Source organism: Arvicanthis niloticus, chromosome 1 (assembly GCF_011762505.2).
Source record: "Arvicanthis niloticus isolate mArvNil1 chromosome 1, mArvNil1.pat.X, whole genome shotgun sequence".
In the NCBI taxonomy this organism is placed as follows: domain Eukaryota; kingdom Metazoa; phylum Chordata; class Mammalia; order Rodentia; family Muridae; genus Arvicanthis; species Arvicanthis niloticus.
The window spans coordinates 140,009,503-140,033,212 of NC_047658.1; the positions used below are offsets into that span (position 1 = coordinate 140,009,503).

Genomic DNA, 23,710 nt, shown 5'->3' on the forward strand with positions numbered 1-23,710 from the left:
AAAAAAGGCTGCACAGAAACATATTTAATGCTGTGAAAGGAAGTGGGGGTTTATTTAGGAATTCCCAACAAGCCCTGATGTTGTCAGCGTGGTCAGTTGATGTCAGAGGGGTCACACACCTGCCAGCACTGCGTGTCTGTTCATTCACCACTGGAGAGAGTAGCTGAGCCTGATGCTCAGGGTAGCAGCTAGCTGGTTTCCAGCTTTCTTCCTTCACTTGGTGGTGACTGTGGGCTGGGGTCACGGTCCAGGACCTCAGCACTGTGATGTGCATCCCTGTGCTCTAGAGTGATGCTCTGGACACAGAAAGGGACCCTTTTTCCTCCAGCCAGGCATCAGGAAGCTTAGGGATGAATGTCTTTCTTTTTCTTTAGAGGAAGATTTCGGAGCTTCTTAGACACTCAGAGTAATGTCACACAAGATGCCTCAAGGGAAGAGGCTAAAGAGGGCGATGCTAGTAACAGGGACTCTGGATAGGAACAAATGTGGACCATTTTCCCTTCTTCAATCTACTTCTCTTGGTGTAACTTCATTATTCTCCCCACCCAGCAGTAGACAGTCTACTGAGCACAACCTAGGTTTTACCACGCACCTCAGCTAACGCTTTGACATTGGGGATTCTGTGTAAAATAGTTCTCCATCTTAGATTAGGCTATGTGAGCCAAAATTATTTATATCTTTAGAAACCAAGTAGAGGCCTCTCGTCTATTGTTTTCAGATTGCTCTCATTGGTCACTCCATCAACTGACCAGAACCTTGTCCCCAAACCAGCCTGCAATAAACATCAACCTTAGCTTCCTTAGATTGGGCTGCTAACTCCTGCGGAGAGAGCTTTAAAGGATGCATCTAAATGCAAGGTTTGAGTAGCTTCAGAGAGCTCTAATAGAACTGTAAATATCTCCGGTTTAATTAGCAGTCCTGAAGTTAGGTAATGGCCCATAGCTCTCTGAGCCAGGCCTCTTGAGGTTTCTAGGCTTCAGGGGCTGCCTGCAAATATGCTGTGGACATACGAAATTTTCTTTCTCTTAATACTTCATAAACCCGCAGCTGGCCTTTCCTAGACACTTATTCGAAATTATTGCAAATCCACGATAACTACTATTCTCCAAATTTCTAAAATGACCCAGTGCTTCAGCTTACATCTCAAGTAAGAGATCCTTTAGGACTCAAATTGTCACCCTGAGAACTAAGTCCCCTGGGCAAAGAACAATAAGGAAGAAATCCCTACCTACATTGGAGTTGATGTCATTTTTCTCCAAGCTCAAGGTGATCGCTTGCTTTGTGGCTGGCTGGCTGGTGGGGGAGGAGGGGCTGTACGCTTAGTTATCAGCATTTCTGAACCAGCTCTCTCAACCGCGACAGGTCAGCCAATCCCCGCAGTAAGCTTTTACTTGACAGGTTTGTTCTGGGCTGACAGCCATTGACTAGGTGCTCAGATAAGTCACTTGGCTTAGTCTACGGTAGGTGGGGCGCGCTCACCAGTTCAGAGGCAGTGACTGAAGTTTGTTGCAACATCGGTAAGCCCAAGCAGCCAGCAGCAACAGGAGATAGATACCCTTTTGCCCCGCGAGTAAAGATCTCGAAAGGGTTCACCTCATTAAGCGAAGGCGATGCGTCGCTCCCCCCCCCGCCCCCCAGGGCCCGGCTTCTTCTCCCACGGTTGGGAACGTGCGGTGTGGGCAGATCCAGAGCAGGAATCTCCTGTCCCGGCCTTCTGGCTAGCTCTATGGGTTACAAGCGAAAGGGAGGAACAGCTTGGGGACTCTCCGCGTCAGCGTGCACAAACCGGCGGCGGCCAGAAGAGAGGGGTGGCGGGGGCACGTGCTTGGATGTGGCTGCTTGTGTAACCAGCTCCCCAGGCGCTTGGCCCCGACAGCGCTCCTGCGGACGGCTCGTGGGTGCTGTTCTCCGCTCCGGCCGGGAAGAGAGGGGTCCAGCAGCCCACACGGGAGAGGGGGGCAGGAAAGATCATCTAATAGAGCAAAGGGGATTAAGCTCCTGCCTCAGGAGCACACAGATAGGGGAATGGGAATTTGGAAAGTTCCCCAACTAGGACCACACGTGACCTCCTCCTGAAAGTAGTTCCGACCACCGCTCATGTATCCTTCCACCTCGCCTTTGAGCCCTCCCAGGCCTGCTCGCCCCGCCCACTCGCTGGCTGCAGCTTCCGACTGTCCCATACTCCGCACCCGGGCTCAGTAACCGGGTCCTCGAACGTGTACGGCCCGACAGGATCAGGACCTGTCCACCGTGATCCAATTCTACCGGGTTTTCATAGCGGCCACGAAGGGGAGGGGTGGCTTAGCTCTTGGAAGACCGAGCTTGACTGTAACCCGCGGTGGATCCACCGCTGCGGGGAGCTGCGGGGCTCATCACCGGGCGGTGGAGGGGTGTGAGGTGCACTCTATTCGCGGAGATCCACTTTGTCCACCCAGGGGTATCCTTTGGGACCTGGAAACTCAGGGGAGACGTGAATGTACACGCCCCGTATGCACAATCATCATGCTTGGCTGGGAGCGTTCATCTTTCGGGCAAATGAACCCAGCTGCCTGGGAAGCGAGAGGCGGGGCAGGGAACCGGAGCCCGATGAGGTGACCCACGCGGGAGACACAATAGGGGGTTGTTCTTTGTGCAAAGACTGACACCTTGAGGACACCGTGGGGGAGAGGTGCGCTATCTAGGTATTGACTGTCGCCGACAAAACCTAGCGAAGCACTGCAATCTGAACACAGCGCAGGGCAGGGAATGCAAGCCGCTCCGAACAAAACCCAGGGTCGGACGCAGGAATGGGTGATTCTGCCCCTGAGGCTCCTAGGGCACTGACCAACGCGGTCAGCTAGTCCGATCCACCTGTGAGCGGTCAGCGATCGTGCTCAGCGCACCGTCACCGGGCCACAGGCTGTCCTACCTTTACCGGGTCTCTCTGCGCCGAGGCCGAAGCCGGCGCAGCTCCCGGAGCGAGCCGCCGCCACACTGGGCATGCTCCGCGGCGCTCCCCGCCCCTGTCCCGCCGAAGCCCCGCCCCTCCCTCCCCGCCCCTCCCCCGGCTCGGCGCCCGCCTCCCGCCTCCCCTCCGGCTTCGGAGGCGCCCGGCTCTCCCGGCGGGGCGGCGGAGGGGGCGGGCTGGCCGGCGCACGGTGATGTGGCGGGACTCTTTGTGCAGTGCGGCAGGATACGCGCTTGGGCGTCGGGACGCGGCTGCGCTCAGCTCTCTCCTCTCGGAAGCTGCAGCCATGATGGAAGTTTGAGAGTTGAGCCGCTGTGAGGCCAGGCCCGGCGCAGGCGAGGGAGATGAGAGACGGCGGCGGCCGCGGCCCAGAGCCCCTCTCAGCGCCTGTGAGCAGCCGCGGGGGCAGTGCCCTCGGGGAGCCGGCCGGGCGGCGGCGGCGGCAGCGGCGGCGGGCCTCGCCTCCTCGTCGTCTGTTCTAACCGGGCAGCCCCTGAGCAGCTTCGGAGAGAGACGGTGGAAGCCGTGGGCTCGGGCGGGAGCCGGCGCAGGCTCGGCGGCTGCACCTCCCGCTCCTGGAGCGGGGGGGAGAAGCGGCGGCGGCGGCGGCCGCGGCCCCGGGGAGGGGGTCGGAGTCGCCTGTCACCATTGCCAGGGCTGGGAACGCCGGAGAGTTGCTCTCTCCCCTTCTCCTGCCTCCAACACGGCGGCGGCGGCGGCGGCACGTCCAGGGACCCGGGCCGGTGTTAAGCCTCCCGTCCGCCGCCGCCGCACCCCCCCTGGCCCGGGCTCCGGAGGCCGCTGGAGGAGGCAGCCGCTGCGAGGATTATCCGTCTTCTCCCCATTCCGCTGCCTCGGCTGCCAGGCCTCTGGCTGCTGAGGAGAAGCAGGCCCAGTCGCTGCAACCATCCAGCAGCCGCCGCAGCAGCCATTACCCGGCTGCGGTCCAGGGCCAAGCGGCAGCAGAGCGAGGGGCATCAGCGACCGCCAAGTCCAGAGCCATTTCCATCCTGCAGAAGAAGCCTCGCCACCAGCAGCTTCTGCCATCTCTCTCCTCCTTTTTCTTCAGCCACAGGCTCCCAGACATGACAGCCATCATCAAAGAGATCGTTAGCAGAAACAAAAGGAGATATCAAGAGGATGGATTCGACTTAGACTTGACCTGTATCCATTTCTGCGGCTGTTTGTTCCTCTTTGCTTTTCTGTCACTCCGATAACGTGGGAGTAGACGGATGCGAAAAATTTCTGTAGTTGGGGTGACTATAACGTTTAATACTGCTCGCGTTTCTAGATCGTGTATATTGTGTCTCTTCCAGTGTATTCAACATAGGGAGTGTTCGGCTAGACGGAACTCTTGCCTGCTTGCAAGTGTCAAGGCACGGATTGGTTTCTTGTCGAGCTCTGTGGTCTCTTCTTAAAATCTATTGTCCGTTAATGCAGAGTACTGTACACTGGATTAGCCATCTCGTCAATCCAGCCTTCTAAAAAAAAAAATATAGACGCTTTGGGGTTGTGCATATTTCGATTAGATCGTGACTTAGGCCCTAGATCTAGGGTGTAGATCAGATTAAAATGAAAGCCCGTGCTGCACGTAGGCCTATTACCTCAGAATCTTGCAGTGATTGTTTTTAGTTTCCTGGGTTGCATTGGAAGATTTTTTTTTTTTTCTAAAATGTGACTTGTGGACTGATTTGCATAACTTTATAAGCGTAGTCATCTTCAGCATAGACAGTGCACATTTGAGGGTAGAAGTAGGTTTGTGTGTTTAAACTGAGGTAATTCCAACTTTGGAGTTGCATTTACAAGTTTTGTAGTCTGAAATCAGTAGTGCCAGAATATGTATTATTGGAGTTTTTAATAGAACTTTGTTAAATTAGACTTTCTTTCCTGATGAGGCGTGGGATAGGATATGAAATTTGCATTTCAGTGGTATGTTTCATTCATTTGGCCTTGCCATACATGATAGAACGGAGATCGAATAGTTTTTGATCCCAGATAATGTCTGTGTGAGTTACAGGGATGCTGTGTATGGCCAATGACTGCAGAGGTTAAAACTCTCACATGAAATTTAAGTAGCAGCGTGAATTTGCTGCTCATAATTTTTGTTTCAGGTGCTCTGACCTGTTGACTTATCTGTGGGGTTTACCCTGATTTGTGTAGAACGTCAAGAATAATTTAGCCAGCTAATATTCAGACATGCTGGCAAGAATGGATCACTGGCTCCAGTTTGTAGGTATGCTAGCTCTCTGCATGCAGTAATTTCCTGAGTCAGCTTGTTGAATAAGACAGAAACCCAAGAATTTTAACGGTGTATAGTTCTGATTGTCTAAAAGTTAGGCCTTTGTACTTCAAAAGTTCGTGGTTTAAAGCATTTATCTTTGCAGTTTCAGGTATGGTACTGTTCACGATCAGGGGTAGGAAAGAGAGCCCTCCTTTTTTGCAGAGTGGGAAGTATTGACAGAAATTGAGAGCTTTGGTGAGGCCAGTGTGTAAGGTGTGCGAAAACGCAAGTTGCAGGTCTGAATGACTGAGCCTTTAAATGGTTGGGTCTTTGTTACAACCCAAAATTTTGTTACGTGACTTGTAGCAGTGAACAGTATTTAGTTAAAATTATGTAATTTCATAATTGGTGATAAGGTATTCTTTGTAAAAGTTATTTTTTAGTTAATATTAGACGTTTTCTTAAGGTAGAAAGGCACCAGCAACTTGTCTATACATGTCCTGCTGATAGATCATTATGGAGAGTTTGCTTTATTTATTTATTTATTTATTGAAGAAAAATTTTCATTTGGAAGAGGTTTGATGCATTAGTGGCATATAAAATGCATAGCTAATTTTGATTGAGTTTTTGTTCTGAAATGATGATGAAACTCACTGAAGAACTGGCTTCACACAGGCTAATTTTCTTTCAAGCTAAAACTACAATTTGAAAGGAATCTTTGATTTTTGAGTTTGCATTAATTGAAAAGCTCAGGATGAACTTGACCCTTTCTGAAATATAATTGGAGAAAATTCTGAGTTGTCGCCTGCTTCATGGCAGTTTACTGTTGATGTGAATCAATGTTAGTAATCTTGATCTAGAAGGAATTAATCAGGTATCTGTTTAATTAAAAAAAAAAAACAACCCACATTCAAAGAAAAATCTAGAATGCCTGGTAGGCAGACTTCCTGTAGCATCCAAAGTACACTTCTGCTTTGCTTTTCCCAAAGGACTTCAAGATTATTTTGTAAATTTTTTTTTTTTTTTGTATGAGCAGTGACGTGATTGCAGTTCCTTATTTGATTTTGTAGTGCATGGGCTTCTGCACGTGCAATTTATGTGGCTTAGAAATCCAAACCTGCACTTTTAGTTATGGTATGCATAGAAAGCAGTATCAAATATTGCATCAAATGACTAATAACACTTAATTTCTAGAGCTGTGGTTTGATCAAGCCAAATGTAGATGTGAAAAGAGTTAGTAGGGGAAAAGTCAGTGCAGACCTTGCTCTTCTGAGAGGTGTGCTCCCATTAGTTTTGATAAGCCAGAGGGCTTGCTTGGTTCTTTATCAGGGTTTTCTGTGTTTGGGGGCAGGGATCAAAATGGTCATTGAAGATTTGTGTTGGTCGGTGTTGGCAATGAAGTTGGCCAAGATAAACTCAATTATGAAAGTAGTAAGTTGAATATTTTCATTTGCTGAAGGCAAAATTGAATTACTGTAGGAATTTGTTGGTTGGATATTATTCCTAACAGTCTGGAAAATAGGCTGAATGTGAGACAGCAAGAGTTAATGTCTTTAAAAGCACGTGGAAGGTTCAGGCTTCTGGTAAAGCTTATTTGTTTGGTAGATATACTTTTCAAATACTGATCGCAGGAATATTAGTACCTTGTAGCAAGAATCGTGATTATTAATATTAGCTGTTTTGTTAAAGGCAAGTGATTTTTTCAAGTAATTATAGTTTTCTTTTTAAAAGACTCTACAATCTTGATCTTGCCTTTTTTATAGTCATTTTTGTCTTTCCTAAAAAACACTAGTATAATAAGTTGCAAATTTCATTTTCCCTAAAATTTACTTAAGAAGAGTAAAGTGTGTCAAAAGGAATAATTTTCAGTTATATATAATTCAATATAAGGAAAAGAAATTTAATTACTGTCAATTTTAGAAGTTTACACAGCAATAGAGTGATGTAGTCTGAGATTCCTTATAAAATATTAAATAAAGATTAAATGATTCAAGTTAAATATGATGAATATAATCTGGTTAATTTTAGACGTAGATTTAGAAAGTAGAGAGTCATGGCCTTTAAATTTTTTATTTTAGTAACAGGAGAAAGGCAGATAGTGTATTTTCATTTCTGTGTGGAACATTATATCTAATTTGTCATAATTACATAAAATATGTACCTAAGTATTATGAAATAGCGTACCTTCTGGAAAGGAATTCAATTCTTATTTTCAAATGTTACAGCATGTCTCTTTTTTTGCTGTTCATTTGTTTATAGCTTGACAACATTTGAACAGCTTTTAAGCCACTTTAAAAAGAGTCACTTTGATGACTTGATTAGAAAATTGTACATGTAGGAAAAAACAGAAAATTTGAGCATTCATTTTAGTAAATTCTCAGTTTTCAATATTTTATTTTGTGTCTCTGTTTTTAGTAAGTCCCAAGTGTAGGTAGTGTTTTTATATTGATCTATATGTAAATTCAGAGTTAGCAAGGATAAGTTTAGAATCCTGAGTATGTAGGTCAGGTTTTCGTTTCTGTAGGTCTGTTCCATCTTAGAAGTATTTCGTTCCACGAGACAGTGTTAGTTATTAATACAGCTAAAGAAGTTTACTTGATCGCATTTTTTGTTTTTCCATGACAAACTACTGGCTCATAAAACAGAAGTTTGACTGCAGAGAGCTGGTGTCTTGGGATTCGTTCCCTTTTCTTCTTGTAGATAAACTTGATTTTTCAGAACCAACATTGGAGAGTTGGTTTTGTGATCCACTCTTAAGAAAAGTTACAGGATTTGTTCCAAAGATTATGATTTAGGTATGACACCTGGTGTGGTTATATCAGAAGTGATTTCTATAAATACTCAGTTTTTTGTAGTTGCTTTGTATCTGGTAGTTTTGAAATTGATGCACTTGCTGTTTGAGATATCAGTGATGTTGAATATAGATGAAATAGCTTTATGATATGAGGATTTGCTGATCCTTTTTTATAGGCCTTGCTACTATTACAGAGCTGTCTTGGTTGGGTGCTTAAAAGTGTCTTGATGTGGGATGATGGTTCTCTGGTGCTGAAGGTATTGGCAGAGATGAAATTAGGATTCTGGGTTGGATGTCTCACCTCATTTTGTATTCTCTGCTATGGTTGCAGAAGAGGCGCTATAGCAGTTTCAGCTTCTAAAATAATTTGTACTGGAACAAAAAGCCTGTTTCTTAGAGGAACATTAATATCAGAGTAAACATGTTTAAGGAATGAACTGATTTTGCCTGGGAAGTTTTAATTTTGTTCAGAATAGTTAGGCACACTCTTCTATTGAAACAGTTGGCATTAGGACATTTGTGGACATCTTTAGAGTACTAAACTTAACACTTGTTGGTAGTGTTAACTTTGGAGAGACGGGAACTGCGGTTGTATCCACTAATGACCTGTATGTGTGTGGTGTGGAATCTTGTAAAATCTGTTGTGTTTGTATAATTAGTCAAGCAGTTATAATCAGAAGGCAACGCTTTAAATACGAAGTGACTCTAACTTAAATATTTGAGTTTTCTATGTGTATGTATGTGAGTATCAAGTTAACAAACTTACTATTTTGGAAAGTGGACTTTCTCCTTAGAGAGCAAACTGCTTTGAAGACCATTTTAAACCATGATTGAGTCTTAAATTACTTTAAGATATGGCTGGTCTTATCTACACTCTGAAGTTAGAATTGTTTACCTTAGTTTTAGGCAGACAGGGTCCCTGTGCTATAATCTTGGCTCTGTCACAGAGCTGGATAACTCTATGCTATTTAATTTCTCTTAGTCTTACTCTACCTGAAATAAGGGAAGGATAATGGTACCTACCACAAAAGTTTATCTTTATCAAGGCAGAGGCAGGAGGCTATTGCTAAATCCTAGATGAACCTGCACTGACTGCATAGCGAGTTTGAGGCCAACCTATTGTTCTACACCCTGAGTTCCAAGCTAGCTAAGGCTCCCTAGTGAGACCCTGTCTGAACAAACAACTAAATCACATAAATAATCCCGTACTTACCTTACATTATAGCTGCTGCTCCTAACAATTTCTGATTATTCATGTCAAAAATGTTTATTATGTTTTGTGCATTTTTGTTTATGGGGTGAGCAGGGTTTATCTATTTGCCCAGTTTGAGACCTGTTGGCATTTTAATCGACTAAAGCTGTTACCTTTTATTTTAAAATCGGGGAATTCTTTTAGGAACTCTTGAGTATAGTGTCTGACTTTGCTGTTCACTCGTAGAGTTGCTCAAAGTAACAGTCATGCTTATCAGAAAGTTTGTTTTCAACTCTTAAGGGAACATAAAAACTTGATTAGTTTTCACATAATAAATTTATAAACTATCTGTTGTAAGATTAAATTTTCTTAGTATTCAATACAGATGAATATAAATAGCATGGCATGTTTATAATATATGTGATTGTATGATACAACATATAGGCATATATGATCTGTGATATAGATATGATTTGTTCTTATGAGGCAGAGTTTCAACCATGTAGTCCTGGCTTGTCTGGAACTTATGGCCATGCTTGGTCAGTATCACAGTTCCTTTACACAAAGAATATTCCTTACCACTAAGAAACAGGACTTCTAATGTATAACTCAGAGTTATGTAAACTCTTATCAGTAAAGGTATATTAGCTTTTCCTTTCTGCTCTGCCAGTTCACATTCATTACAACATACATACATACATACATACATACATATAGAATCAATATAATCTGCAGTGAACTGGTATAAGAATTTAAAGTTAGTGTTAAAATCTTGCCCTCATTTTCACATTGGGCCAGGATTTTCAACTAGAACTTTGAAATGAAAAGAAAAAAACCAAAGATTTTTTTTTTTTCTTCCCATGCTGTATTTTTAAAAATTACTCATTTATTTGTGATTGGGAATTAGTATGGAGGTCAGAGTTGGTTCTCTCCTTCCTCCCGCTGACACTGGGAATGGCAGTCAGGTTGTTAGGGTAGCAGGGAGTGCCTTTTAGCTGAGCCATCCTAGAAGCTCGAATGCTTTTTTCTTATCTAGTGGAGGGAAGAATGGAGTAAGCTTAAGGCCCACCTGCCTGCATGTGACAGGGACTAGTTCTTCCTGTGCTTGTGCCGTCTTTCTCAGGGAATGGAGCGCCTTAATTTTCAGGGTGTTTCTACTTATTTATTTTGAAATGCAGAGTGGATGCTGCTGTAATTATTCATGACTGTGTTCTTGTGATTTTAATTTTTTTTTGCTGAGCTTTCCCTGAGTAATTTAGCTGTGTTTTTTGTATAACACATTATAAAATTGAGTTGCATATCTTGATATCTGAACCTACCACACTGTCTGAACCAGTTTCTGTCTTTCTCTTCTACCTGTATGCCTGCACTATGACAAGTGCACAGGGGTTGTATCTTTAGAGCCCTGCAGTACCACTGACTTGTTTCTTTAAAAAATTGTAACATTCATGTAGGTTTTCAGGCTGAAGTAAAATAATTTGTTGCCTGCCTGCCTTCCTTCCTTCCTAGTGATGTGGTCCTAATTTGTATTTTGGCCTTTGAAACTTTGAGTAGGATGTAGTTACTCAAGGTTTATATAAGGGTATGAATTCTGTTTTGAAACAGGTTATCTTTTAATGAGATGTATTTCTAAAAGTGAATCATAAAATTACTATATGTGTTTAAAGTTAGAAGCAAATTTTTGCTTTAAAACAAATGGAGATTTTTTTCATTAATTTTTTTCTTTTAATGAGACTTGTTTTTTGAATGTTTATGTTTCTCTCAATTAAATAGAATTAAAAGTTTTTTTTAACGTTTAGAATGAAGTTTGATAAGATATTATTAAAGTTGTCTTTAGGTCTCTGTATTACATTATCCCCTATTAAACAAACCTTAATGTATTCTATTCTGTGTGTATATGTGTGTGTTTATAGGCTAGCAATCAACATTGATGTCTTCCTGTGTTGCTCTCTGCCTTATTTTTTGAGACAGGGTCTCTCATTGAACCTGGAGCTTGCCAGTCTGGCAAGATGGCCTGTCTTCTGTCTGTGCCTTCCAGTGCTGGGATTACAGGTGTACACACCACATATGGCTGTACATACCATACGTGGGTGTGTACCATCATGCATGGTTTTGACATTGGTGTGCTGGGGCTCTGACCTCAGAGCTTTGCGCCTGTATAGTAAATGCTTTATCCACTGAACCATCGCCTTAGCTCCCATGCTATCTATGTTCATTGGGCTAATTGTATTTACTACTGTATTATATCAACAGACATATAAGTCCAAAATAGCCTAATGTAGGAAGTACATTGATTTTTGAAGACAAGGCCCAGTGAACTAGAAAGGCAGCCTGCTAGAATGTGAAGAACATAGCCTGGAATTAGCCAGGCCCCAGATACAGCTTAGGTTCCTGCCCGAGCTTCCATCTTTCTAATGGGAAGTAAAGCTGTGACTTTAAGTGTTTGTTTAGAAACATTGTGGTGAGCACAGTTTTACCTGAGGTGGCAAAAGGCTTGCTTGAACTTAGTGGGTGGAGGCTGCTGTGTTCTCCGATCTGCAGGACCTGGGATCTGTTGAATGCTAGAGGAAGTGTCTGACATGTAGGTATAGTATAATGCCTTTGCCTTAGATCGTGGACTCTAGGTCAACTGTTTTTGGATGGTAGAGCTGGGCCCAACTAGGTTTTTTGACTATTGTGGGGCTTATGTTTCTTTAGAAGAACTTTGTCCCCTAAAGACATCCTGAATAAGAAAAAGATTTATTTGACTAGGTCTTGTGTCTTTTAGCAGATTGTGAGAGTTTGAACCTCTGCTGAAATGTTGTCTGTATCGATGTTCTGAAGAGTATCACAGGGAATGCAAGGTGGGTGTGCACTTAGGTGTTTTGTTTCTTGAAGCTGAGGCAGGAGGATTTATGTTTGAGGACAGCTTGGGCAACCTCATACTATACCTTGAGTTCCAGGGTCAGGTCAGACATGTCTTGAAGGCTTTTTTTTTTTTTTTTTTTTTTTTTTTTTCCCCCTTCCTGTGTTTGAACAGTTTTCTTTGTAATTGTGCAGGGAGTTACTTTGCTGCTAGTATCTTTAATGTCACTGTCGTTTCACGGCTTCTTTCGTCTTCCATTCTTTACTCTCAACCTTTGTTTCTTCAGATGGGATGAAGTGAAATGTGCTCATGCGAAGGGGCAAAGTTCTGACAAGGAATAAGAAAAAACATGACATTTTTCCAGATGAAGAGAATGGGGCTGTCCTGGCTGAAGTTCCTGGGTGTACGTTCACCTGCTTTTCTGAGCCTTACATTGGCTGTTAGCCTGGTTGAATTAGTGTTTTACTTACCGAAAATAAAAATTGGAGTTGCCGTGACGCTTCTGAATTGGGCATGTGTTTTCATTAGTCCAAAGATGCACAGAAACCAAGGCAGTGAAAAGGACAGTGAATTTTTTGGTTTATTTTTAGGGATCACAAGCATAATTATAAGTGTTCTAGGAATAGATTAGTTGCTATGTTGTTGGGTTTTTTTTTTTTTCTGTTTAATTTTATAATTTCATTTGCTGCTTTATACAGAATAAAATGTCAAGGCCTTATTTAATTGCTTAGGAAACTTAATACTGATTTAGAGTTTTGGTTCTTGAAGTTAAGGGCGATGTTTAGGTATACTGATAAATGTTTCGAAACTGACATGTTTTGTCATGATAGCTTTATATTCACCAAGAAAAGCAAATAGTATTCATTACTGTAATTCAGTTGAATAGATTAACAGTGATTATATCTATGAGTCAAAAGCTCATTTGCTTACTAAAGAAAATTCCTTTTATAAGGAGATTACTAAGAGAAAAATCACCTTTCTGTTTGCTTGCTTTTTTTCTTCAAAACTTTACATTGTTTTCTAATTCTTGGTGAACTCAAAGAGGTGTCTTTTTCTTTTTGAATAATTTACATAGTGCTTCATAATTGAAATTATCAAAAATAACATTTACCTTCTCCATTTTTTTTTCTCTTACTGTTTTTTTTTTCCATGTAGTGGACTTAAAAGTTTCAGGTAGGGACAATTTTTATGATTCAGATTTTCAAAAACCATAATCTAATGGAAACAAAAATATTGAAGTATTAGAGCTTTGAAATGCCTCCACCTGAAATTACTTCTAGGCAATCTATTGCACATTTAATACTTAATGTTTATATTACTTATGTGAGATAGCACACATATAATGTTATATGTTCCATATACTATCTATTAAATATTTGAGACAGTTTCTGGTTTCCTAGACCATGCTGCCCTGAAACTCATTATATACATCCTATTTTTTTCAGCCTCTCAAGTCAGATACTAAAAGAAAATCTTTAAACATATCAGCTAACCATTAATTCTTTATCAGTGAATCATATTAATATATTATGCACAAACTATTTAAAACAAAGTAATAGAAACATAGTTTTTTATTTTATAAACAAAGTTACTAATAGGTGTGCTCCTGTGGCCTGTGACCTTAGCACCCTGGAGGTGTCCTCAAGGAAATCAGAAGTTCAGTTACTCTTGGTCACATAGTAAGTTGAAACTCAGTCTGGACCAAAAGAAACCCTGTCTTAGAAACCAAACCAAGACAAAAAATCAAATTACTTGCTTATTATAAATATTATTATAAAAAATATTCTTTCCCAAATAAAGTGAAACTTAAACTTGAAATTTTCATCTAGGTGTAAGGTTGCTATCTTGGGTTCTAATAAAAATAAGTGATAGTAAAAAATATTTTGTTATTGTTTTCTTGTTGCTGTCTGGGGATGGAAGACCCAGTCCTAAGTAGCTTCTGTGGACTCGTTTGTAGGATGTTTGCATGAAATAACAGTATACTAAAAACTGTGATGCATTTTATTCTATATTATATCCAGATTGTGGTCATGATTGCATATGTGTGAAAATATGAGAAGGTCCTTAAAAAAGATGTTTGCTTGTTATTATTGCAAAGGTCATAGGTTGTGGTTGTGCAGTGTCCAGATATCCAGGCCCACAATCTGTTTTTCAAATGTAAGAAAAAGGTAAGATAGTTTAGTGGTAGTAAGTGGTTTTGATACCTTTGTTTTTGGAATCATCTAATTATAAGTTTTTAAGACCTAAGATTAAATTTTAGGCCTTTGTAAAAATGAAACTTAAGGTATACTATCATTTGTGCTAAACCACTAAGGTTCTGCTTGCAAGCTGAAGATGCAGCTCCCAGCCGGCCTCTGGCCACATGCTTTACTGGGGTGTCCACATGCTTCAGCACAAGAGTGTCGTGTTTTTACTTGGCATAATAAATTACACAAAATGTTGGCTTTTTAAAACTAGGTTTTCTAACACATTATGGAAGAATTGATAATACGAAACTCGGTGAGGGGACTGATTTAGTAAGCAGTTTTAAACATTTCCTTCCAGTAGTTTTTAAAGCCCTGTACCTTTTTCTCCATCTCCAACTTAATTTTTATCTGTGTAATTGTGTATATAAAGGAACTTCCTCATGTAAACATTTTCTCTTGCATCATATTTGCATAAACTTGATGTTAGTTATGCTGTATATCAAGTCTTTAAAATGCCTTAGTATGGCTTAATATAATCAGATGAATTTTAGTTTTTATTATATTTAGGGTTTTTTGATGTGCCAAGTGGTTATAACTTAAAAAATGTATTTGAATTTGTATTTTCAAACCCAATTTTGTGACTGGGACCTGTAGTTTTTGAATGTAAGCTTCTTGTCAGGTTAATGTCTGGGAGGAAGAAGGTTTTGTTAGTACAGTTTCTGGACTTCGGCTAGAATGACTTTGACTTTCCTTGATTAAGACTAACTACAGGCCCAAGTTTCCTGGCAGCCAGAGTGTATAGAAGTGAGCTTTCTCACGTCTATACACTCTGGCAGGGCAGCTTTTCTCCAGATACTGAAAGTGGGCTCCCATTCTGCTTGCTTCGTATGTGGATAGTGTCGGGTGTTAAAGGAGTTCCTGTCTCATTAGTTTCGTTTTTATTCCTTCCATTTAACTGGTATTTTTGTCTTTTGTGTATTAAGCGCTCCCTCCCCCCTCTCTGTCTCCTCCTCTCTTTTCTGTTTAGGCCTCACTGTGTAGTCCTAGTTGGCCTGAAACTTGACAAGACTCCCACTGCCTCTCTCTGCCTCCTGGAGGATGCCACCACACCTTGGCCAAATCTTGTATGTTTCAGCACTTTATTTATCAGTTGAAAATGTTGCCTTTCTTCATTTTCTAAAAAATTTTAGCCTTTTTTTATGTTTTTAAAATATACTCTTTGAACATAAAGATTACAAATTACAAAGATGCTTTCTCCCACAGTGGCAGTAACTATTTCCTTACAAAAATAGTACCCCTCTAGTAAATTAAAAAGTAAAGTCTATTTAAATATGCACCAAAGACTCATCTTTTTAAAAAAAAAAATATATTTCTGTATTTTATATGTATGAGTGCTCTGTCTGCATGTATGCCTGCATGACAGAAGAGGGCATCAGATCCTATGGCTGTGAACCACCATGTGGGTGCTAGGAATTGAACTCAGGACCTCTGGAAGAGCAGCCAATGTTCTTAACCTCCAAAGATGTGTTCCTGTTTTCCATATGTCAATACAGTTAATAGAAAAATTTTATATTCTAAAAATGAATTTTGACTAGTATATTTTAAAATATAATTTCAGAGTTTAGGGAATAATTTTATAATTTACAGATATAAAGTTGATTAAAATGATTTAAATGTTTTTAGTGGGAATAGGAATTCTTTTATAATATTAAAACAAGGCAATTATAAAATCATCAACATGACTTTATTACAGTAGTGACAGTATATATGTCTTCATGATTTAAAATCTACATTATTACTTCCGGTTCATGTTGTTTTTCTTCATTTGAAAACAGTTCACTGGGGCAAATTTATTTATACCACTTGCAAAAGAATCTAAGTCATTTCCAGATGATTTCTAGGCTGGTAACATAGGGTAAAGAAATGATTTATTACATGTACTACATTAAAGTGAACTAATTCAACCCACACATTTGAAGTTTTTCTGTTTTTAATAGTCTGAAAGACTTTACTTTGAAGGGCAAATTTTGATTGTTAAAAGCAACTGAAAATTTTGCAATTTTGGCTAAAGTGAAGGAGAATGGTCCAGGGTCAGGGACACATTTGTATTAGGACCTGTGGAGTAGACTCTGAATCTCTGCATTCTCAGTGTTGAACTTGCAAAGGCATTGCAGGTGAATGTTTTGTTTTTCAAGATGCAGCTACTACTGAGTGAATTGGCACTAAATATGGCAGGGGCTTTGTTCTTGACTTATTACTGGTCCATCCTTTGGGCACATTGGAATATCTTTCCTGTTGTAAGTTAGAGACTTTAATGTCTTTTCCATGATTATAAAGTAGCTAAAACTTAGTGTTTTGTTTTGTTTCTAAGCAGCCTATTGCAGGAGTAACTTAGACATCTAACATCAAATATAAAGATTAGAGCATTAGAGACATCTCAACTTTTGCTAATGTTGGATTAATCACAGCTTTAATTTTTATAATCTTTTGTATGTACCATTGTTTTTCTGTAGACAATTTGGAGTTTGTGTTTGCCTTAGTTCTCATAAAGCTGCACTATGCCTAGTACATGTTGGGCTTCTGCGCTTATGAAGGCTTTTAGAGAAGTTGTATTCGTATTTTGTCATTAGTGGTCAATCTTATATGGTTTTTTTAACATCAAGAAAACCATGTGCATGGATGTATGTGTATGTGAACCAAAGAGACAGCGTTGTGCATGGATGTGTGTACGTGTGTGTGCACTTGTATGCAGTTTAACTGCAGTGGAGCTCTGAAACAGGAAACCAGTCTTTTCATATTTTCCAGAGACATAGGAAGAAGAAGCTAATTGCTTTATAAACTCATTATAAATTATAAGTTTTAGAGGCTCACATGTGGCTTGAGCAGTGGTAGGCATGTTATTTCATAACTAACTTCTAGGAAGAAAAACGTGGTGGAAAACTAGTAAGGATGACTAGTAAGTCATCAGTAAATATGCCCAATAAACCTTACTTTGGATTTCAAAGTTGCTGACTTTATAAGGGACTTGATAAGTTAAACTTAGTTGAAATTCAGAATACTATATTAATTGAAAAATAAAGTCTTTAAACTGAGTTTATTCATATCAGTGTGTATATAAGATTGGAATCACTTTTTAAAAGATTCTAAACCTTAGGGTTCAATGGACAAAATGTGCTAGGGATACCCAGGGACTTCCATATGTAAGTCTGTCACTGATCCAGGCTAGCTGTGAACTGATAAGTGGACCTTCCTGTCACCCCTACCAGATAACTGGCATTACAGTCATGTCCTACCATGCCAGGTGGATTCTGTCTGTGTCAACAGTTGTTACTGGCTCTTGGGTGTGGTGCCTGTAATACCAGGGTTTAGGGGACACAGGAGGAACAAGAGGAGCTTAACTTCCCTCCTGGCACTTTGCAGACCACTTCAGGCCAAGACGCCCTTTTTCCCACAAGAAGAAAGTTTGTCACTGGAAATTATGTTAGTTAACGCATATGTTTACATTATTATGATATATATTGTTATTGCATAGTCATTGTCAGTGTTTGATATGGTTGTCTTTTCACAAATGGAGTTTTTATCTATTACTTTTTATTTGTGATTTTTTTTTTTTTTTTTTGGTTTTTCAAGACAGGGTTTCTCTGTGTAGCCCTGTCTGTCCTGGAACTCACTCTGTAGACCAGGCTGGCCTGGAACTCAGAAATCCGCCTGCCTCTGCCACCCAAGTGCTGGGATTAAAGGCGTGCGCCACCACGCCCGGCTGGCCTAGTATTTTTAAAGCTGTTTATAATTACTTTTTTTTACCAGCATGTTAAATGCCATGGCTTGATTCTGTACTTCTGAATCTTTGTAGACTTTTTTTTTTTGTGTGTGGTTTATTTTCCTCAACTATATTGCTGGAACAGAATGAAAACATACATGTTTTATAGTTGTATTTTAGAGATTCCTTGTCAGATGCACCAATTTATAGTATTGTTATTAAGTAGAAAAACTACTAGCAATGAATCTGTTATCAGTTAATATTTGCATACAGGGTTTGCATATTCAGATTGATGTTCAACATGCAACCCTCTGGTTTTAGCTTCCTAAGTGCTGAGATTGCTGGCACCAGTCGCATGTGTTTTGCTGCCTGAATACAATTTTTTGCAGGGTTTTTGTTTGTTTATTTTTGTTTTGTTTAAATTGATACAAGGTTTTATACTTCTGGCTGGCTGGCCTGGAACTTGCTGTGTAGACCAGGTTGGCCTGGAACTTCTTTTCCTGTAGATTTGTGCCACCACACTTGATGTGAAGAACTCTAATTATAATAACCTCTTAGTTACAGCTACAGAACCCGTTGTAGTTTTATAGATTAAAGATATTATCAGAGTTTTTTACTCAAATCAATTAGCAAGAAAGTTAATGAAAGAAGTACTATTATTTTACATGAGAATGAAACTAGCATATGAAGCTCAGACACTGAGAGATTTACCTCAAGTTGCCATCTCTATGTTGCAAAGTTGGTGTTCTGTATCAAACGGAAATATTCATTCCATGCTTAGAATAGGGTCTGGTACCTATTAAACACTTACATAGTCTATATTCTGCCTACCTGCCTACCTGCCTACCTGCCTACCTGCCTACCTGCTTATCCAAACAGGGTTTCTCTGTATAGACCTGGCTGTCCTGAAATTCAATCTCTCCAACAGGATGGCCTCAAACTCCCAGATGACGGCCTGCCTCTGTCTCCAGAGTGCTATGATTAAAGGCAGGAGCCACCACCATCTAGTGTTTACTCTTGTTGTTTTAAAGCCCCTTTAGTCCTTAGTTTTTTCTTTTTTCTCCACTTTCTTCCCTTCCTCTCCCCTCTTCCTCTTTCTGTCTCTCTCCCCTCCTCTCTCCTTTCCTCCCTTCCTTCCCCCCTTCCTTTTTTTAAGGATTTTTCTTTGTAATATGTAACATGTAAGTGCTCAGTGCCACTGGTTGAAAGGACTGGCAGACAGCAAGGGAAGAAGCTCCAGAAATGGTAAATGCAGGTAGGTCCTGATGTCTGCTGACTTGACGGGCCATGCTCAGGAGTTTTCTCTGCAGAGTGCTCCCTTGTTCTTGACTATGACTCCATTTATGTATATATGCCTGAGTAAATTAAACTACTTGCCACAGCATCCTTAAACCTTTGTCTGTTTTATGTAAATTGCATCCTTTCTGTGTGTCTTTATATGTTGCTCTGGGCTCTTGTTCCTGGATAGATTTCTGTCTCTGCTGCAGTTCTCTGCTTGGACCATTCTAGCCACTTAAGTATATCTCTTCTAATATAAATTTTATTTTTTATGTATATGAGTGTTATGCTTGCAAACATGTCTCTTCCCCATATGTGTGTCTGGTATTCACTTTGATATGGGTGCAGAGAACCAAACCTGATCCTTTTTTTGCAAGAGCAGCAAGTATGTTTAACTGCTGGGTCATCTCTCCCAATGCCCCTGTGTTTTCTTCTGTCACCAGTGTATGATAAGGCTCCTGTGAGTGCTACCCAACATAATACTCGTTGGTGCTGCTTTATACACACTTCCACAGAGCTAATCTCTCCCTCTGAAAACATCTTCATTTAAAAAACTACAGCAGTACTTTTAGTGCCACGGTAGGTCTGTGTGCCTGTCTTGAGGAAGGTAACTAAGCTGGGGCTAGCGCTCTGAGGTAGTGTTAGGGTTAGCAACAGCAGAAAAGAGGTCAGGAAATTAACCCAGTCATTTACCAACTTGTTTGGTTCATGAATACAGCACAAAGCTAAATTTGAAGTTAGTTCTAGGTAGAATGGCCGCATTTCATGGAAATAGTAATATTTTTTCTTTTAATAAAAGTCAGTTCTTAGATGCATTGTTCAGTAAATCATTGATTATTTAAATCCTTAAGTGTCTGTGTGCATACCGGTTGTACATATGTTTTTTTCTTAGTGTTTTTAGGTAGGACCAAGGGTTCTTTGCCTATGCTAGGTAAAGCTCTCTGTCACCGAGCTGTCTCTTCTAACCTCTGAATTTATATTTTGACCAAAATTAATTTATAATATTTTGGGTGGGGATTTCAGAGATGACTACCACTGTTTGGGGCTCCATTCTGGTGACTTAGTCTTTTGTTTGTATTTCCCATTTTTCTTAAGTTGGTGTTCAGAAAATTGAATTTTTTGCAATGTAAGTCAATCTTTATGGAAAACTCCAGTATTAAAAGTTGAATTGTTTTTAAAACGATTCAGAAGTTGTATTGCTCTTGTCTTGGTTAAATCTCTTTGCTTGCCTCCCCTCCTCCCAATTACTGAACATAATATAACCAGCATGTTTTAATAATTAAAGAAGAGCTATAGTTTTAGATGTGACTCTTAATTTAGAGTAATAGATGACAGTTAATGTTTGTAACATTTAAGTAGTAATCATTTTATTTGGAACTTTTCTAATTCTTCTTTGGTTGAGATGAATTTATGTATTCTTACAGTTAGAAAACTTGTTTCTGGTGCAGAAAATGTTATTAAAGTCTATATGTGTCTATACATGCACTGAATGCATTAGGAACCTTAAAGGTATAACTTGACTTGCTGAAGATGCCCAGTCATGTCCTACGGACTTTTTAGTTTGTCTCATTTATTCTTGCATGATGATATTTAGCCTATCCATCTATATTATTCCTGTAAGTTAACATTTTTACCTAAAGGCTTTGTGACTTGATGTTAAAGATACTTGGCCATCACAGATGGTGCTCTGCCTTTGTAGTGTCTATGGCCAAAGCCGATTACTGACTTATATGTGGGAAGCAAATGTATCCAGAAAATGTAGGCAGAGATCTTTAGTGGTTGTTTTAAAGGTGGCAAACTTGGTATAGTCGATGTGAAAGTCTTGTTGGTAAATATTTGATGAGAGAGAATTGATGGAGCCCCAGAACAATTGAGAGCTAGAAAGATGGACACGATTCATGAAGTGTAGATTTTTAGTTAATTGGAAATAAATTCTTCCTGAATATAGAAATGGGTTTTTTTGTTAACTGGTGTGTAACACAATTGAAATTGATGGACATGCTAAGTATTAATTACATTGATGAGAAGAAAGTATCTAGGCTTCAACCTCAGTCGAGTATTATGATGTCACAAGTGTCAGGGACCAGGTTATCACTACCGCTTGACTAACTGTGTGGAGTAGGAACTTGAAGTCTAAGGATGGTGAGTGACTGTCCGGGTTATAGGGCTCAAGGAGCAGACAAGTACATTTGACAACCTTCTATAATTATAGCTATAGTGGGAAAAGCCGATGTTTTCAAGTGCATGCATATTTGTGTCATTGTATATTCTAGTTTTTTCCTTAACTTAATAATTCAGATATTTATCCAAATATTATTGCTATGGGATTTCCTGCAGAAAGACTTGAAGGTGTGTACAGGAACAATATTGATGATGTAGTAAGGTAAGTACTCTTGATTTTCTATTTCATATATTAATAAATTATATTGATGTGTTTTATTTAGAAAAGATTCCTAAAACACAGAACAGTATTTGCATTATGATGTAGACTTTGTTTTGTCTTGGTAATACTCTGAAAGTTTTAACCTAAAGCATCTGAGAGCTCTCAGCTGGATGCAGTTAACTGGATAAGAACTGACTTTATATATAATCATGTTTATTTATGTCAGGATGATTTTTTTTGCATTTCATACGATGCCTCTTACCAGGTTAGTCCCCTGGCTTCTGTTACGGTACGAGGTTGAGGTTTTGATTTTACGTTTGGGTTAGGCCTTGCTTTAGTAGGTTTGTTTAGTTATTGACACTGAGGCATGGGTGATTGATGTGTTTTTTTAATGTAGAACTCATATCTGCAGTAGTGTTTGATACAATGAGTATAGAGGGACTTGTTGGACATACGAAAGACTAAATGAAGAGTTTCATAATTTTACAAAATTTCCAAGTGTAATTAATTGTTACTTAGTTCAGAAAAGAGTTTCTCTAGGCCCACTTTAAAAATATATTATGACCTAAGAATATATGAAATTACCTATTGGGCAAATTAGCCTTACAATATTTTCTAATTTTAGAATAAAAATCTATTTATATGAGTAAATGAACATTAAATTTTTGTTACAAAATAGTATTTTAACAGTTCATTAATACTGAGTCTTGCTATATTTGCACTTTGTAACTTACAGAGTGTCATGCAGATGTAGGGTGCTTTTTGTAGTACTGCATGATTTTATGCCTTTAGATGAGCTAGTTGTCAAGTTTTCCAAGTGGTTAATTTTTACTGTATTAAGTTGTGCTTGTTTAGACAATTATAGTATTATTTATGTTTTGTTCAGGTTTAAGTTTCACCATCTATAAAAGTCTACCAAAAGAAACCCCAAACCCCTTACTGCTTTGTAGTTTTCATTAAACTTTAGGTTATCCTGTCAGAGGTAACTGTTAAAAGCCTTTAACAATAAGGAAATACATTTGCCTTCTCATAATTTAGTAGAACACAGTGGAAAGGTCCTTAGCATGGCAGACCCACAGGAACAGTAGCTCAAGTCAGTGGTGATGCAGAGAAAGTGAAATAGGCCACGGAGAAAAAGGAAAAGAGGACATTTCTGAACTGAAAGTTGCAGAGTATAGTAAGCGGCAGTTTGGCCAGATACGGGTTAGCAGATAATTATTTTCTGCTTTGGTGCAGAATTGTTTGTCTTTCATTTTATGCCTTGTAAGATACACCATTCCACATTCAGCCAAGGACCCATTTATCCAAACCAAATTAGTACTTGAGCTGTATTGAAAAGGGTGCAAGACATTTGAGTGGAGGGGAAGTTTACTGGTCACGTCATGTTCTTTTGACTAAGCTGCCGTGCTAATTTTATGTTGGTTTTTGTTAAGTATGGATTACATACTTAACAGTGAGGGCAATTAGATTATCATTCTGGTTACAGTTCTATTTTCTAGACCTTTACCCCTGGTCATTAGACCTTATACTACAGTAACTTAGCCAAAAATATGTTGTGTTGGCAAGTTTGGTCCTGAGTCTTCTGCTTTCATGAATCCTGTACTTATGCTTGCAAATTAAGAGATTTGCTCATTCATTTTATAGTTAGTAACTATGACAGAAAATAATTCTCTCTAGCTTTATGTATCTAGTTTTTTTTTTTAATTTAACCTCAGATTTTTCAGGTTTTCTCAGATTTTTTTAAGAAAGTAATCTCCTATCTGTATTATTAGTTGTTCTTTTAGCCTCTTACTGTAATATTTTTAGCATAGCAGCAATGGGGAATCAGCTGGAGTTAGAACTGCTCCATATTGGTTTTTGTTTGTTAAGATAAATGACCATTAAGGCCTGGGTAACTTCTGTTTACCGGCCCCCACCCTCTTTTATAATAAAGGATGAATAGTGACTAGAAAGGAAGATTTGCTTTTTCCTCCAAGCTAAGGTGACTACAAATAATTTTTTTTGTGTTTGTTTGTTTGTTGTTTTGTGAGATAGGGTCTGAACTAATAAGTAACCTTGGCTAGCCTGGAAGTCCTTATATAGACCTGCCTTGTTTTGAACTCAT

The 23,710-nt window shown here is 39.7% G+C and overlaps 3 protein-coding genes across 3 annotated transcripts in view; 2 read left to right on the plus strand and 1 right to left on the minus strand.

Moving 5' to 3' along the window:
• Nucleotides 1-23: 23 nt before the first annotated feature.
• Klln (killin, p53 regulated DNA replication inhibitor) lies at nt 24-2,981 on the minus strand. Its single transcript, XM_076931678.1, is given in 4 exon segments — nt 24-1,862; nt 1,864-1,972; nt 2,016-2,271; nt 2,909-2,981. Coding segments are annotated over 4 exon segments (576 nt in total). The 3' UTR covers nt 24-1,724.
• A 159-nt stretch (nt 2,982-3,140) lies between these two features.
• Nucleotides 3,141-3,674, plus strand: Mldhr (mitochondrial lactate dehydrogenase regulator). Its single transcript, XM_076919160.1, is given in 2 exon segments — nt 3,141-3,179; nt 3,181-3,674. Coding segments are annotated over 2 exon segments (96 nt in total). The 3' UTR covers nt 3,238-3,674.
• Nucleotides 3,675-3,880: 206 nt separating this feature from the next.
• Pten (phosphatase and tensin homolog) overlaps nt 3,881-23,710 on the plus strand; it is a 70,567-nt gene continuing 50,737 nt past the window's right edge. Inside the window, exons 1-2 of the mRNA XM_034488286.2 lie at nt 3,881-4,111; nt 21,522-21,606. Coding sequence (XP_034344177.1) covers nt 4,033-4,111; nt 21,522-21,606 — 164 coding nt within the window. The 5' untranslated portion in view covers nt 3,881-4,032. The remainder of the gene's footprint in view (nt 4,112-21,521; nt 21,607-23,710) is intronic.